Consider the following 14,593-nt stretch of genomic DNA (forward strand, 5'->3'; position numbering starts at 1 on the left):
CATCAATCATCTATAACTAACGATATCAGTTAAGTTTGATCGGTATATTAAATCGACAAAAGAAAAGCGCGCTGCCGTTTCAAGGGAATGGATACAAGTGTATTACTAACGTTGTAACTTATTTTCTCAGGCTTTTTGTGCTACGATCATGGCAGCGCGCAAAACCAAACTCTCGCTTCTGATGTAAAAAATAAATTCAAAAATACAACGAATCCTGTTTTACAGGTACACAGCATCAGACAGTTAAATGATCGTATAAATCATCTAGTATATAAGTAACCTATTAACAAATGGCTATAACATTAAGCTTACTCTATTTATATATTGCCACGTTCGACAAGAAGGTATCGGTATACTTAGAAAAAGCGAATTAATAAAAAAAAAATACCGAAAAGCAAAAGAATTTTTAAAAAAGATTGTAAAAAAAATGTACAGGACAATAGTGCACATACAGATTGTTATTCATGAGAAACTGACATTGGACGACGTGTCACGAAATGGAGCAAATTACTCAAGCTCCGGCCAACGGCTGGCTAATTGCGTGCGTTGCTACGGACATTATGTTTAAAATTGTAATAAAAGCAACGCAATGTATCAAGCGTTATCGATAAGCGTGGAGCACATTATTATTAGCGATGCGACAAACTGAAATTTGTCATTTAAAACTTTGGCAACATTTATGGCACGGCATATAATATGGGAGCGTCCCATCTTAATTTCTCTTATGCATTACACATTACATTGTTTCACATATGTATCATACTTTACACGTTCACCTGTTAAGCTCATGCTCCTCCAGTAACCAATTAACTTCGTCATGGTTATATAACATGAGAATCAAAATTTTTAAAAATTAATTTAAATCAAACACCTACTCATAAGGTATGATTTGTTCAACAATCATTATTGAATTAATATTTTTAATACCACAGTTATTCATAAGTTGCATTGTACCTGAATTTGAGTATCATAATGAAAATCAAAGTTTCAGCTTATTATCTTACTTAATCACGTACAGATTGAGCAAAGATTTTGCTGACTTATAAGTCTGATTAAAGTACTAAGTTTCAGAATAATGAAAAGTTTAAGATTTCGTTATTCAAATATTATGAAAGGACAATGTTTAAAGGAAATTAACGAAAAGGAGTATTTCTCTCATAAAGTATCACAGTCAAGCACTATACATCAAGGAAGAAATAGAGTCTTTGTAATCTAAAGCCAAAGTAAAGTAGAAAGAGGTAGCTTTAAGCAATTGACAGGAAAATAAAAAAAATAGAAATAATTATACGACGAAGTATCTCGTGTCAAAGTGTAATAATAAGTCGAACGTTTTTATAATCTTTTTGACTCGTCTCTTTGATTTGATTATGAATTACCGCGCGCTCGAAAAAAAATAATGATTAGTATACAGCAATATCATACTACCAACATAGACTCACTTTATATGGACAAAAATAAAAAAAATAAAATAAAAAGAAAACATATAGTTACTCACAGACGAGATTACTTCGTCAATGTTATAAGACTAGCTGTAATGAAAGCTTGACGATATACTACGTTTGAGCCTCATTTTTCCTCTACGTTACCACCACTGGTGTGTATAGTACGAATCTCCATGTGTTACATGACAGAACAAAAAATAAAAGAAACGAAACATAACAAGAACTGCTGAATAACTTCGTAATTCTCTAAGCATATAAGACTAAGTTCTTTTTGCTCTCTAACTCTCTTCCTTTAAGTATCAAAGTAGTCTCGAAATTCATTCGCCTCTTTCATATTTTGTCTTATTTATTTTTAAGGAGTATCCTTCATAGACGATGTCTAGTGCTCGATCGACTATCGAAGATATAAAACTAAAGCATATTATTTTTGGTTTTGGATAAAAGAAGAAAAACGGCTCCTGTGTCACGAAGAAACTCTGAAATAAGAAAAAGAGCGATTCGATAATCGATAAAATCCTTGTCTATTCTTAAGTCTAAATTGCTGTACCAAAATTGAATTAGTTAAATTTTGGAGTTGAAGCCTCTTTTTTTTCTTTACATAGGAATACACGAATTCTAGAAAAATTATGAAAATCGCGAGTCTTGAAATAATTATTTCGGTCAGACTATTAAACTCGATGACAGTAGGAGTAGAGCACCGCGACTTCAGTCTATGTAGACAGTCCTTAAAAATTCCAACACATCCCATTTTATACACCGTCACAATGGGAATGTTGCTGAACAACAGTGCCTATAACTTGACGACACGGAGACAATTAAAAATTAGACAGCTATTGTAAATAATTACATCGACGATAACTTGTCTAATGCTAATTAAATTGTAGACGATTAGCGATGGGAAGGACCAGGCAGTGCTTAGATTATGGCGAGCCCATTGTCATCTGGGAGTGGATTCGGTTTGCCTCATTCTGTCAAAGTGGCGCCGATAATTAGCCCGTCCTCGTCCTCTGTTACGGTGACCATGATTGTTATGTCCGTGATGATTATGGTGGGATTGTCGTGGTTGGTACTGATTTAGATTTGATTGTTCAGATTGTTGTTGTGCTGTCTGTTTTGCTTGAGGATGTTGCTATAAAATATTTTTCAAATAATTGATGTAGAATCAGAATCGTGTAGCCAGAATTACGTTCAAAAATATTACAATAAATAGTTTTTATAAAGCTATCTTGTTTACCATTTGAGTAAAAGTGTGTGCTGCTTGATTTGCAAATGCATTCAAACTGGTTCCAGGAGGACTAACTTCTTCTGTGGCTGCAGCAGGATCATCTTCCGTTCTTAGTAACATCTTAACTCCTTCGGCTTCAGGGTCAATAATCCCTCCACGTTGTTGCTGACGTAAGAATAAAGCGGCCATTTGCCGTTGTAATTCACGTAATTCTGCTGTCACTGAAAAGTCTGTGGCTGTTTCAACATCTATTGGAGGTGGAGCAGACCACAGACTTTCAACGTCACAGTTGATGGACTCGCGACAAACAGGGCAAATTGCCTATTTAACAAAGGACATTCAAGGAATTAGATTAACTAAAAGAAATATAATAATTCTATTATAAAAACTTACTTGAAATTTGTTTGTGGAATCTTGCTGCCATTGAGGAAGTTTTTCTTGTTCTTCTCTATAATAACGTTCAGCAGCCGCAACATGGGCTGCTAAGCAATGCGAATGAAAGTGATGATAACACTCAGTTTTGGTGAATTCATCACCCTCACGGAATCCATATAGGCAAACGGCACATTGCCCAGTTGGAAGATTACTATGAGTCAAGTGCTCCCGGACCAACTAATATCAAAATTCAAGATTAATACCATATTAGAGAATAAAAAGAATACATACAGAATACAGAATATTACAAGACAGTAAGATTACTTCGATTAATTCAAACATGACCGGCTGTCCAACAAAATCTTTGCATTTGGCTTCTGCATCCGATTGAATAAGTTTCACCGTATCTTCATCCAATCCTCTAGGATTCCTGAGATTAACACTTGGAGAAACATCTGGATAACCAGGAGGTAATTGAACCACTAGTCTCACACAGACATACTGAGATTGAGAATCCTCTCCCGTTGATGGAAACACCAGAGTCTCTATACATTCTGGCTCACCCCTAAATAATATTCCCTATTTAATAACGAGCCTATAAAAAAAATATAGACAGCTCATACCTCTCATTTGCTTTGATGTTCAATTCATCATCCAGGAGAATAGCCTTCAGAGCTTCTACCTCATCAGTCACCCTATAAGTCACAAGAAATTTCATCATTGACACAGTGAGTTTGTTCCATCTGCAAAGCATTTTATCAAATCGAAGTCACCTTTCATCCACAATACTGTCTGACATCTTTCTGCAAGGAAACACCCGTGATTAATACCTTTCGAAAACAGAGCTTTTTGACAATCCAAGCCTGTTTCGACTTTCGATAAATTTTACAAGGGTTGCAGACAGGACCGTGGCAGACAGCTTAAGCGTCTAGCGTTTCCCAAAGTCTTCTGCTACCAATTGTACCAATGTTATTGTAGGATGCGATTGTGTGTCAAAATCGCACTGCAAAAACAGGGATTTACAGAACTCCAGTCACTGATACTGGCAGTCTAGTTTCTATTGATTCGATTGCATCAAATCTGTATTATCGGTTGTATCTTGAAAATGTACGCTTTAGTGAAGACTATTGACGCACTGAGCACGCGCTGCTCAAATGTTTCCACACACGAGTTTGCACCACTTTCCACTAATTGAAGTTCCTAGGACCTTAGCTGCAACAAGAATCAAATAATAATAATATTGAAAATGAACAAATATTGCACAGTCAAATATAAAGAATACTCTATGCATGATATATATTCTATATTATACTATTTAATTAAAGAAAAATCTATTTCCAAAATTATGTTTTATACATTCTATAATAACTAGTTCTCTAGAAAACTATTGACTCCTCCCACTGCCTCCCACCAAAGCCAAGCAATTTCGTGCAAACAGGTAAGTCTATCCGAAATCAAGGGTTGCTGAAGGATGGAATAACGAATATAGCCGAAGATAGTCGAATGGAAGATGAATATTTTCCTATTCCAAGAAAGTTAATATCGCAGATTCATACTTTTTGACATATTTTTATTTTTTCATAGTTTTACACATTATCATTTTGTTTTTATTTTATATCATTTTAAATATAATTTGTATTTCCTCATTCCACATTAGGAGCAACTTGCTTCTATTTCATAGTAATAAGTGTAAAATCTTTCAGGTTCCTTCATGTGTAAATAAAGATAATGACAATCATGTCAGCAGTCAAACTTCTCTAAATAGGTATGGGCAGATCCTTGGTGACTAAGATGAGAATCTGGTCGATGCCAAGACACCAGTTTGCAATATTTTTAGAAACTTTACACCAGTTTTCTCCATGATGCGGTTCTGCAGCAACGCATCGTTTCTTCACATCTTCCTGTTGTTCTATGGTTCCATTAAGAAGTTCAAATTTGTAAAAATACGCCCAAGCATCCCCAAGATCAGGATCGATTTTCACTGTGCGATTAAACCAATCCCGACATTTCGAGATCTTATGTTCACACCAGAAAAGCCTACAATTAACAATTTAAATAATTATTGCGTTTATCCCTCAATAGTTGGAAATAGCAAGTCCGCCTAATGATCATTTACTCACTTAGATACGGCTAGAAGAACATGTGCGTCATGCTCACATTTTTTCAGTGCATCTACACTCTTTGTTTTACGTTGTGGCCGAGCCTCCATGAAGATAGCTTCTGCCCAAAGAAGACCGGAAGTAGGACATTCTTGAAGAGCTTTTGCCATCAATGTATTTGCCATGTCGCGTACGCCACCAGTTTTCAATTCATTTCTTACAGCTTCTAACCAGAGTTCTGCATTTTTGGGATTACGCAAGCGAGCCTTTTCCAGGACTGATCGAGCCTTTGTTACTTGTCCTTTGCGATGCTCAAGTTGTGCGAGAAGCCGCCATAGCGGAACAGATGTTGGACATTTTTTAATCTGAATAGAAATGTGACTTTTAGCTGCCAATGTAAAATAAATTTTAATCATTTATGATTTTACCGATACTTACGGCTTGATTATATGTTTCCAGAGCTTTATCCAAATTTCCTTGTTGTTCTTCAATCTGCCCCTTCATTAACCATAATTTTGGAAAATCATCGAAAGCTTCAATAGCTTCCTTGAGTAAATGAAGGGCTGCATCAAGATTGTTTAGGGCCCATTCCAATTTTGCACTCTTCATCATCACTCTGGGAGTTGGTGCCGAAGCTCGAGCTTTTGCCAAAAGTCGTCTAGCACGTTCGTATTCTGAATTCTCTGATTCTAATTTCACAGCGGCCAGCCAAATTTCTTCAGAATTTGGATTAGCTTGGAAAGCCAGTGAAAGAATTCCCCTAGCTGCCGGGACATCTCCCTGGAAATTAAAGAATGACTTAGAAGACGTGAAAAATTAAAAATTCAATAAGAATTCGATTCTTACTTACAGCCAGCCACTTAGACTTGGCTCCCATCAGCCAAAGAACTTCACTCTTGGGACAATGAGCAACAGCTCTCTGAAGAAGGGATTCCAGAGATTCTCTGGTTCCATAAGTCTTTTCAAAATAGGCAGCCCTCAACCATATAGATTTCTTACTAGGGAAAGCAGTCAATGCATATGCATAAACAGCCCTGGCACATTCCAAGGCCCCTTGCTGGGCACACTATTAAGGAAAATATTTAAATGAGACAAAGTTAATGACAACCATCAATTAGAAAATAATGTTTTACTTACAGTCTCTGCATCCTCCATCCATGTGTGCTTGCGATCTTCTTCTTCAACACCAAAGCTAATAATAGCCTTCACAATGACTTGACAGCAGTGTACAGCACCAGCTTTCTCAGCTTCCATGGCTTCCTTGAACCAATGCTCCCGATTGATTTCAACGCCATTAGCACTCAGAGAAGAAATAGCCCTGTCAATGATTTTCTCGACCATGTGTTTGTTGCCATTAGCTTCCTCAAGTTTTGCTGCAGTTGTCCAAATTTGTCTGTCTGTTGGAATATTTTCCCTGGCTTTGTTCAGGACTTTCCTTGCATTGTCATATGTTTCAAGTCTAGCCAGAGCCAACCAAAGATCTACACTGGTCGGACAACACTCCACAGCACGACTAAGAAGAATTCGAGCATCTTCTGGTTCTTCAAGCTCTACTGCAGCTTTCCACAGTCTCACAGAGTTGGGAATATGTTCTAAAGCTTTTCGATAAACACGACGCTTCGCCTTTGTTTCCGTTTCGAGATCCGCAGCCTTTATCCAAATTCTCACAGACGTTGGAATATGCCTAACAGATTGTGCTATTACTGCTTTGGCAGTGTCTGGAGGTTGTAATCTGGCTGCTTCTAACCAGAGGTCTTCGGAAGTGGGATTTACTTCGCAACCTTTCATAATCAAGTTTCTGGCAGCTTGAACCTTCCCCGTAACTTCCTCTAAACGAGCAGATGCTATCCACGCTGGAGGATGATTTGGATTGGTCTCACGAACTGATTTCAGAAGCAATCTAGCTTTCTTAATATCATTGATGTCACCACCATAAGTGGGAATCATGCTTTGTAAATCTGTAAGATATCCCTTGGGATCAACTACGGTCTGTCCTTCGACAGAATCTGAAACCTGATTGAGCTTGACGTTCATCAATGTATTTCTAGCTTGTCCAATCTTTCTTAAATCTAAATCTCCGGTAGGAGTCAACATTCCAGGTGTTGCCACTCCTGGCATCATTGATGACAAACCACTTGTGGGATCAATGCTCGTCGCAGTTTCTCCACCGAGATTTCGAGCTAATACAGAATCAGGTAAGGGTGTAAATTTCTCAGTTCGTGGATTACGTTGTTTCCTGTTTCTAGCATCACCCACTTCTGGTACATTCTTCCATTCATCCTCCGATACATTCACAAGTTCTCGTTTCAAGTCGGAAAATTGTTGTTGAATTTTTGGTCGTTCTTGACGATATCGTTCTAATTCTTCACGAAGCCGCTTTTCACGATACTCTTTGCGTTTCTCGTCCATTCGCTTATCGATTGCTTCATAAATTGCGTCAGCTTCTTCATCATCTTTGTCATATGGATCCTAAAATACGAACAAAGAATTACAGACAATCGATACAATTCCTAGCTACAATAACAGTATCATCTTACTTTGCTGAATAAAGATCCTCCATAGCCAGAAAATTCATCATAATTTGAATCATTCAGATCCTCCTCATCTTCCTCTTCTTCCTCTTTTTTCTTAGCCCTCTTAGTAGGTGGTGCATGTCTATCATCCCTGTGTATAGAAATGCAATTAATACTCCACACTTAATATGTATACTAATAAGTAGCTCACTATATGGACAGATACTAACGAAACGTCGTTGGCGTCTCGGGCAGGTCCGATATCAGAACGTGTAGTAAATCCTGTTGCACTAGAAAACAAATCCGAAATAAGGTTATGACATAGATACACGTTTTAATTTATCATAAAACTCAAATAAATAAATATGTCAAAATACTCAAAAATTCTAATTACCCTCTTCCAACACCAGCTACGTATCCCAAAGGAGCTGGTACTCCAAGAAAATGCTTTTTATTCCTGGTTGACAGAGAAGCCGATGGGACTGCCATTTTAGCATTTCACATTGTTGGAATGGTGCAGAATGGTTCCAAAAGAGGCGGCATTCATGACTTTCGGAGTTATATTACATACATTTGTGTGATATTAAATTTGAAATAATTCCATAATCAATTCAGCTGCTTAGAAATAACTTATTACGGTAAGCAAAATATCACTGTAACATTTCACTTTCATGATATTTTCAATATAAATATTCGGTATAAGAAATAAATGTATACCAAACATTATAGACCAAGTTAAAGCATTGTTGAGTAGAACTCACGTTTTTGAATTTCCTTACTAAACAATACTGAGATATACATAATAAGATTTGTCATAAGATCCAAGCGCAAAAGGAATGCATATTTTGGAATATCATTTCTTGTAAATCATTTTTCTATTTTCTTTCTTGCGTTAAAGTGCAAGGCCATTTTAGAACAGCCAAGCAAATAGATTGGCGCATGACATGATTTTTAGAATCAATCTTCGCTGATCTTCGCGCCTGTGCGGTAAGGGTAATTATGTTCCTTGCACGTTCTTTGGAACGTGATTGCTCTTCTACTGAGATTGAGGTAAATTTGGAGGAGATAGTATTTTATCGTTACTTCGCGGATATCCGTAGCTGTTATTGAACCATGCTCTATAGTGTTTAAAATTGAATACTTAAGGTAGTTAATATTATCAAGTTTTATCTGGTGCACAGTGACAGATTTGTTAGAACAATTAAATCAACGTAGGTAAGCAATTGAACTTCATGTGACAGCAAGTGTAGGTTTTTTGATATACTTTTTAACGTTACAACACTTAATTTGTATGATGTAGAATAGCAACTTACCATGCAGCTTATCGAGACCTTTTGCGACCTCGGTATTACAGCAATAGCTAATCTTCAAACTACGTAAGTTTAAGATGACAAAAGATTATAAATAATATAGTTTCTGTGATGTGATATAATCATAAAGTACGTATTCTTTAATTATAATTACATAAATAATAGTATTCTTCATTTTCAGATTCCTTGATGGAGAAAAGTTTTTTCTACCCATTTCGAGAGCAGGTGATCCAGATTATGCTTTTTCTGTAATATTTCCACTACTTGCTATAATCAGTACCAAACTCTCATCTGAAGTACTGGCAGTATCGCTAGTGGCAGAGTGGTTAAATACGTTACTTAAATGGATACTTATGGAGCACAGACCTTACTGGTATATATTTAACAACAATTTTTGCTTAGATTAAATGTTTGACTAATAATCTTTTTTATGTAATGAGTATTATTCTTCTAGGTGGGTGAAGGAAAGAGAATTATTAGTCGAACATGCATACCCAGTGTTACAGCAAACCCGATTATCATGCGAGACAGGTCCTGGATCACCATCGGGTAAGACTTAACGGTAAATTATGCTCCATGACATTTGCTAATCCAAGCTGAAGGAAATCTGAAATCAAGAATGCAAAACTCCTTGGTCAACATTTTAAAGCAACTTCACATATTCATATTCGAACAGCATATGTTAAATATTTTCATTCTAGGTCATGTAATGGGTTCAACTGCTGTACTCTTTGCTATTGTAGCTTCGCTCGATGAGATTCTAAGTAAAAGTCGTAAAATAAGGTAAAATCCCAAAAATTAGAATCATTTTGCATTTAAATTTAGTAATACACTCAAAATCTAATTAATGACGCTTACAGTCATCGAACAAAAGCAGCTGGGAAATATATATTATGGATTTTGTTTGGAGCAAGTCTCATCTTGATTGCAATGTCAAGGCTATACACAGCAACACACTTTCCTCATCAATGTTTCCTTGGATTTTTAGGAGGTACGATTCAGGCCATTTCTGATACATAAATAAAGTATAAATTGCAATAGACATTATATCAAGTTCTATTACAGGATTGTATGTAGCAAAGTCCTTACTATTAGATACTAAGATGTCGACATGGTGGAGAAATTCTAAAAGGCCAAAGGTGCTTCTAGCAGCTTTAGGAATGACAATGATTTCATTCGGAGCATATTGGCTCCAAAAGGGTTTAGGTAAATTTTCTGTAAAACTAAATTATCTTTGATACCAGTATTATTTACCTTGTCTGTTTTTCTCAGGTATTGATCCACAATGGAGCGTTAAGCTTGCATTCAAATGGTGCAGCAAGCCAGATTGGATTCATGTCAACACAACTCCACTCTTCTCATTGGTCAGAGATTGTGGTGCTGCGTTTGGTATAGCTCTTATTTCTCCAGTATCAATGCGGTGAGTTCGTCCGTTATTATATAACTTGGCAAGTGTCTAAAAATCATTTTCCTAACGCAGGTACACATCTTTAGGAACGTCAAGTTGCATCGTGAAGGGAGTATTGATAGGCGGCGTTATGGTAGCCATGCATCTTGCCCAAGCAGCAATTCCGATAGGTCACGTATTGACCTTCTACCTCTGTCAATTTATGCTATACGCAGTACAACCATACATCTATTTAGTGATCGTACCATTTCTAGCGACGCAACAGAAAGTCACAAATAAATCCGATTGACTCTCAGTATCTATTAGTAGATTAGGAATAATTCATTAGTCAAATGATTCTTGGTTGCCCCTTATATAAAAAGATATAAATACCGATAGATTAATTTTGTAGAAAACGAGGCTAATGCACAAATCCCTAAGACATAAACATAAACTAAACTAGGAGATAATGACCTACCTCTTCCACAAGGAATGAGAATTCAGCAAGTGCATCATACTCTCTAAAAGATGCTGATTGTGTAGATAGTCAGAAAGCTATAAAGAATATAATAAGCAATTTAATGTTTATGATTTATTATTAATAATAATAATTGTTTGTGCAAAATATACTAACATTAAATTATTATCTCAGATAGTAAAATTGCCTGTACATTTTTCTTCGACAGATAGGCATCATTTCATATTATTAAAAAGTAGGTGATTCCTCAATAAAATATATTATTAATAACAGCAAGTTAAGCAGGCACGTCAGGAAGACTGCGTGCTTCTCTCGCTATGTCCATTTTACTTCCCGCCATGTTTGGCTCGTCGCTCGCTCTGTCTTTCCCTCTATATTTTTGTGCCTCGCCTTCCACATTCATAAATCTAGCTATACATACGCACTCTAGCAGCACAGAGACAGCATACTTTTTTTCCTTGTTCGATTTCATTCAAGCCGTTCCTCATTTTCAGAAACAATCGTCCTTCATACAGTTAAACTAGTATTGTCGACGGTTTCCGATAAAGTAACAATACTGTATCCACATTCATGCATCACCCATTTTCCCTGGCAAAGCCCAAGAGCGAGAATCGTGAACTATTGTATTAAACTCTTATGATTTTGAACGTCAGGACTTACTAATGCCATTTTTATTATTATTTTTTTTTTTACAAAACATAGCAACAATCATATCCTCGCGCAGGATATAAAGAGATGGCTCGATTCCCGAATCCGCTCAGTAGATTTTCTGCTGTACAATTACTTTTTCTTTTTTTTTTTACCTTCCCAGTTACAGTCACCAGGATCAGACAAGGCTTATTACGGCCAAGAACGATTATTGATTTCCGTGTACAAGTAAAACATAAAATGCACCGTGGCCAAGGCGTTCGGTTAAAAGAAGAGGCTCGAGAAAGGAAAGAGAAAAAAATAAAGGCTACTTCTGAAATTCCAAACGGAGATACATTATCCAGTTGGCGCTAACGAAAGTCGATCAAGGAAAGAAATAAAGTGAGAACAAGTAAAAAAAAAAGTCCTTTGCCACGTGTCGTAAAAAAATAAAATATCTGTATCGATACACGGTTCTAGTAATCGTTCCTCTCTAACAGGTAAACGACGCTTTACCTGATCGAGATGACGATGCATAACGATCGACGCACTTCTTTATCTTAAATAGTGTGAAAATTCAAGATGCACCCATCCGCGAGTGTCTTGGCGTCTATTAGACGAATCTTTCGGTATAATCCAAGGGATGATGATGATGATGAAGACAAGGGACAAGTATCGCACAACCATATATATATATATAAATATATATATATAAATCGATCACATCTCCCGTAGCAAAATGTAAAGAATATAGAAGAAAGGCGATTCACTGGGCAATCTGCGTCCTCGTACGAAGCTCCAAACGTCATGCGTTTCCTCCGCACACGGAATAGACAGTTTTGCGCAAGCACATAACAGTTATCACTCGTATATAAAACTCCAATGGTCCATTGAGTTCTGCGATGAGAAACTCTAACAAAGTTTTCTACGATTCACTGCACGATCGATCAGCCAAAGAGGAAGTTAGGATTGGATCCTTTGAGATGTGGGGAAAATCAGAGTTCGTGAGGTACTGACTACGGGAGTAGAGGACCTGGGGAATTTAAAAAGGGTCGCAAGTGCTACCCAGATTGTTCCGTTGGGGAATCCGACTGTAGACGATCCACTCGATACCGATTGTACTGTCTGTACGGGGAGCGACTCTGATCGTTATCGGTAACCACTCGTGTCCTGTGGGGTATCAAATTTTCATATCGGCCCATTAACCAGTCCTGGCACTGACGATGTTGCGTATCGGCTACGTTTTTCGACGCCCAGCTCCCCAACCACCGGTGGAATTTTACATTTAGACGCTTCGTCACTGCCGGATGACACTATTAAAAAGAAACAATTTTTTATTACTTCGCTCTAGAACAATTTCTTCATTTTCTACTCTAGACAAACAACAGGAACAAGCTCGGTTCCTTCTCCATACCTCTCTGGCACGGGTAAACGAGTTCTGCTTGTACAGGACAGCTTCCTTGTTGGCGACGTAGAGCATGTGATAGCTGTTAGGATTGAATCTGCATTGGGTATCGTCCGAGGCGACGATGTCAGAGCCATCCCCTGTATTCGTGATCCTCAAAGCCGGTGGCCTTTCTAAAAGGGCGCCGACGCTCTCCAATGTTTTCTCAGCGTCGTTACTACTAAAAAATAAAAATATTGCCTTTGTCAGAGACACGGTAATCATGAAAATTTACAACGATAGGAATCCCAGATATACTTACTTCGCAATTTTCTCCCCGTGAACGGCATTACTCTGGGCATTCGATCTCATCGTCCTGGCTGCCTGTTTCCTCCACTGTCTCACATTTCGGCAGAGAAAGACCGGCTTGCGACCTGCCAATAGTCGCCCTGACGAGCCCCAACCGTTTCCATCAATCTACAACAATTATTCCTCGTTGTCACGTGACTTTGTACGATCAGGAACTCCTTATTCCATTATGCGACATTCGTCATCGCTCGGTCGCTCTCCAAGAGGAAAAAGCGTTCCGCCAAAAAAAAAAGATCCATTTCTTTTTTTCTCAAAATCAAATCGCTAAAATTAACCTCAAATCGCATTCCAGGTATACAGAAAATAACGAAGAACGTCACGAGTGTCTGTAAGTGACAAAAAGTTCTTTTTTTGAGTTCCAAAAGAAAAAGAAGGGAGATAAGCATCAAAATTATAAGATCCGCTTGTGTATACATATAAACACACGCGGGACGTATATAAATATAATTCTATAGATTAATTAATAATGCTAATAAAAAAATTATAACCAAAGATCAACGCACCGCGACTAAATCTACTAAAGTAACTTAAGCATAAAGATAGAATTGTCCTTCGTGTTAGAAAAGAGATATATTATTCATCGAGCTGATCTTTGCTCGTAACAGACAAATGGACAATGGCGTGCGGCATAATTTTCTTTCACTTTTTTTCGTTTGGCGAAAGAGAGCGAACGAGAGAAATAAAGTGGAGCGGAACTAAATAATGTCAGAAGAGGAAAAAAAAAAAGACACAGACAGGCAGCGATCCTGTAATTCTACGTCAGCAATAAATTCAATAGAAATTCGAGCGAACAAAGTTTTCGTTGAAGTAAAAAAAAAAAAATTTACAAAAATTCCAGAAAAAAAAATACCAGTAAACGAAAAAAGTACTCATTGTAATAAAAAAATGAGTCCAACCGTACGGTCAGAGAATTTGAATGAAAAAAATTAAAACGCTATTTGCGCTTTTTCCTTTTCCACAAGAGCCAATGAAAATTGTGTTATCGGTTAAGGAGGTAAAGAAAGACAACAGAAGAAGGGTAAGGGCGCCGATGTGGATCGACGTTGAGTAAAAGAAAAATTAAACAGTCGATAAGAGGTACGAGTATGTAGCAAAGTAAAAAAAAAAAAACTACATCACATATAAAACATACGAAGAAAGCAACGAAAAGCTATAATCGTGAAAGAAACGAAAACTGATACAATTTTCGTGGTACAAAAATGATGTTAGACGATAATGTTTAAAAGCATCGTTCATGTATTTCAATATCTCTCTCTTCTATACAATATATTTCTCATTTTATATCACTATATGTATATTTACTTCATTATATAGTTTACAGTTACAAAATATATATATATATCTTATATATATATATATCGAGATTAAAATCCATCATATAAAG

General features: G+C 36.9%; 4 protein-coding genes and 1 long non-coding RNA gene across 16 annotated transcripts in view; 2 read left to right on the forward strand and 3 right to left on the reverse strand.

The window, feature by feature from the left end:
* The first annotated feature begins 142 nt into the window (after positions 1 to 142).
* Positions 143 to 2,859, forward strand: LOC112494919. Its single transcript, XR_003060899.1, has 3 exons — positions 143 to 225; positions 2,327 to 2,504; positions 2,733 to 2,859. It is a non-coding gene; the product is annotated as an uncharacterized LOC112494919 (long non-coding RNA).
* LOC107271594 (E3 ubiquitin-protein ligase RNF25) lies at positions 440 to 4,263 on the reverse strand. Of its 2 annotated transcripts, XM_015747787.2 has the most exons (6): positions 3,816 to 4,257; positions 3,666 to 3,737; positions 3,367 to 3,607; positions 3,061 to 3,279; positions 2,677 to 2,988; positions 440 to 2,571 (listed from the first exon to the last, which is right to left on the reverse strand). In XM_015747787.2, exons 1-6 carry the CDS (start codon positions 3,839 to 3,841, stop codon positions 2,380 to 2,382), a joined length of 1,062 nt encoding a protein of 353 aa, XP_015603273.1. In that variant the 5' UTR covers positions 3,842 to 4,257; the 3' UTR covers positions 440 to 2,379. The 2 variants fall into 2 exon arrangements, with proteins under 2 accessions (XP_015603273.1, XP_015603272.1); XM_015747786.2 differs by having other exon boundaries at positions 3,666 to 4,263.
* Positions 4,264 to 4,595: 332 nt separating this feature from the next.
* LOC107271570 (pre-mRNA-processing factor 6) lies at positions 4,596 to 8,188 on the reverse strand. The gene is made up of 8 exons (XM_015747732.2): positions 8,049 to 8,188; positions 7,885 to 7,944; positions 7,679 to 7,805; positions 6,279 to 7,610; positions 5,992 to 6,207; positions 5,580 to 5,921; positions 5,163 to 5,506; positions 4,596 to 5,079 (listed from the first exon to the last, which is right to left on the reverse strand). Exons 1-8 carry the CDS (start codon positions 8,141 to 8,143, stop codon positions 4,800 to 4,802), a joined length of 2,796 nt encoding a protein of 931 aa, XP_015603218.1. The 5' UTR covers positions 8,144 to 8,188; the 3' UTR covers positions 4,596 to 4,799.
* On the forward strand, positions 8,165 to 11,012 carry LOC107271575 (glucose-6-phosphatase). Of its 6 annotated transcripts, none has more exons than XM_015747743.2 (9): positions 8,165 to 8,292; positions 8,955 to 9,030; positions 9,146 to 9,337; positions 9,419 to 9,513; positions 9,666 to 9,747; positions 9,825 to 9,955; positions 10,030 to 10,170; positions 10,237 to 10,384; positions 10,445 to 11,012. In XM_015747743.2, the coding sequence occupies exons 2-9, from the start codon at positions 8,969 to 8,971 to the stop codon at positions 10,659 to 10,661; spliced, it is 1,068 nt and encodes a 355-aa protein (XP_015603229.1). In that variant the 5' UTR covers positions 8,165 to 8,292; positions 8,955 to 8,968; the 3' UTR covers positions 10,662 to 11,012. The 6 variants fall into 6 exon arrangements, with proteins under 6 accessions (XP_015603229.1, XP_015603228.1, XP_015603231.1 ...); XM_015747742.2 differs by lacking the exon at positions 8,165 to 8,292 and adding an exon at positions 8,373 to 8,865; XM_015747745.2 differs by lacking the exon at positions 8,165 to 8,292 and adding an exon at positions 8,374 to 8,869 and having other exon boundaries at positions 8,960 to 9,030.
* Positions 11,013 to 11,463: 451 nt separating this feature from the next.
* LOC107271568 (paired amphipathic helix protein Sin3a) overlaps positions 11,464 to 14,593 on the reverse strand; it is a 17,681-nt gene continuing 14,551 nt past the window's right edge. For 5 of the 6 annotated variants that reach the window (XM_015747727.2, XM_015747728.2, XM_015747722.2 and 2 more), the window contains exons 14-16: positions 13,163 to 13,317; positions 12,871 to 13,081; positions 11,464 to 12,769 (exon numbers count right to left, since the gene is read on the reverse strand). In XM_015747727.2, coding sequence (XP_015603213.1) covers positions 12,518 to 12,769; positions 12,871 to 13,081; positions 13,163 to 13,317 — 618 coding nt within the window. In that variant the 3' untranslated portion in view covers positions 11,464 to 12,517. The remainder of the gene's footprint in view (positions 12,770 to 12,870; positions 13,082 to 13,162; positions 13,318 to 14,593) is intronic. The other variant, XM_015747726.2, reaches the window with a different exon arrangement.

Source organism: Cephus cinctus, unplaced genomic scaffold (genome assembly GCF_000341935.2).
Source record: "Cephus cinctus unplaced genomic scaffold, Ccin1 Ccin1_scaffold0997, whole genome shotgun sequence".
NCBI classification, from domain to species: domain Eukaryota; kingdom Metazoa; phylum Arthropoda; class Insecta; order Hymenoptera; family Cephidae; genus Cephus; species Cephus cinctus.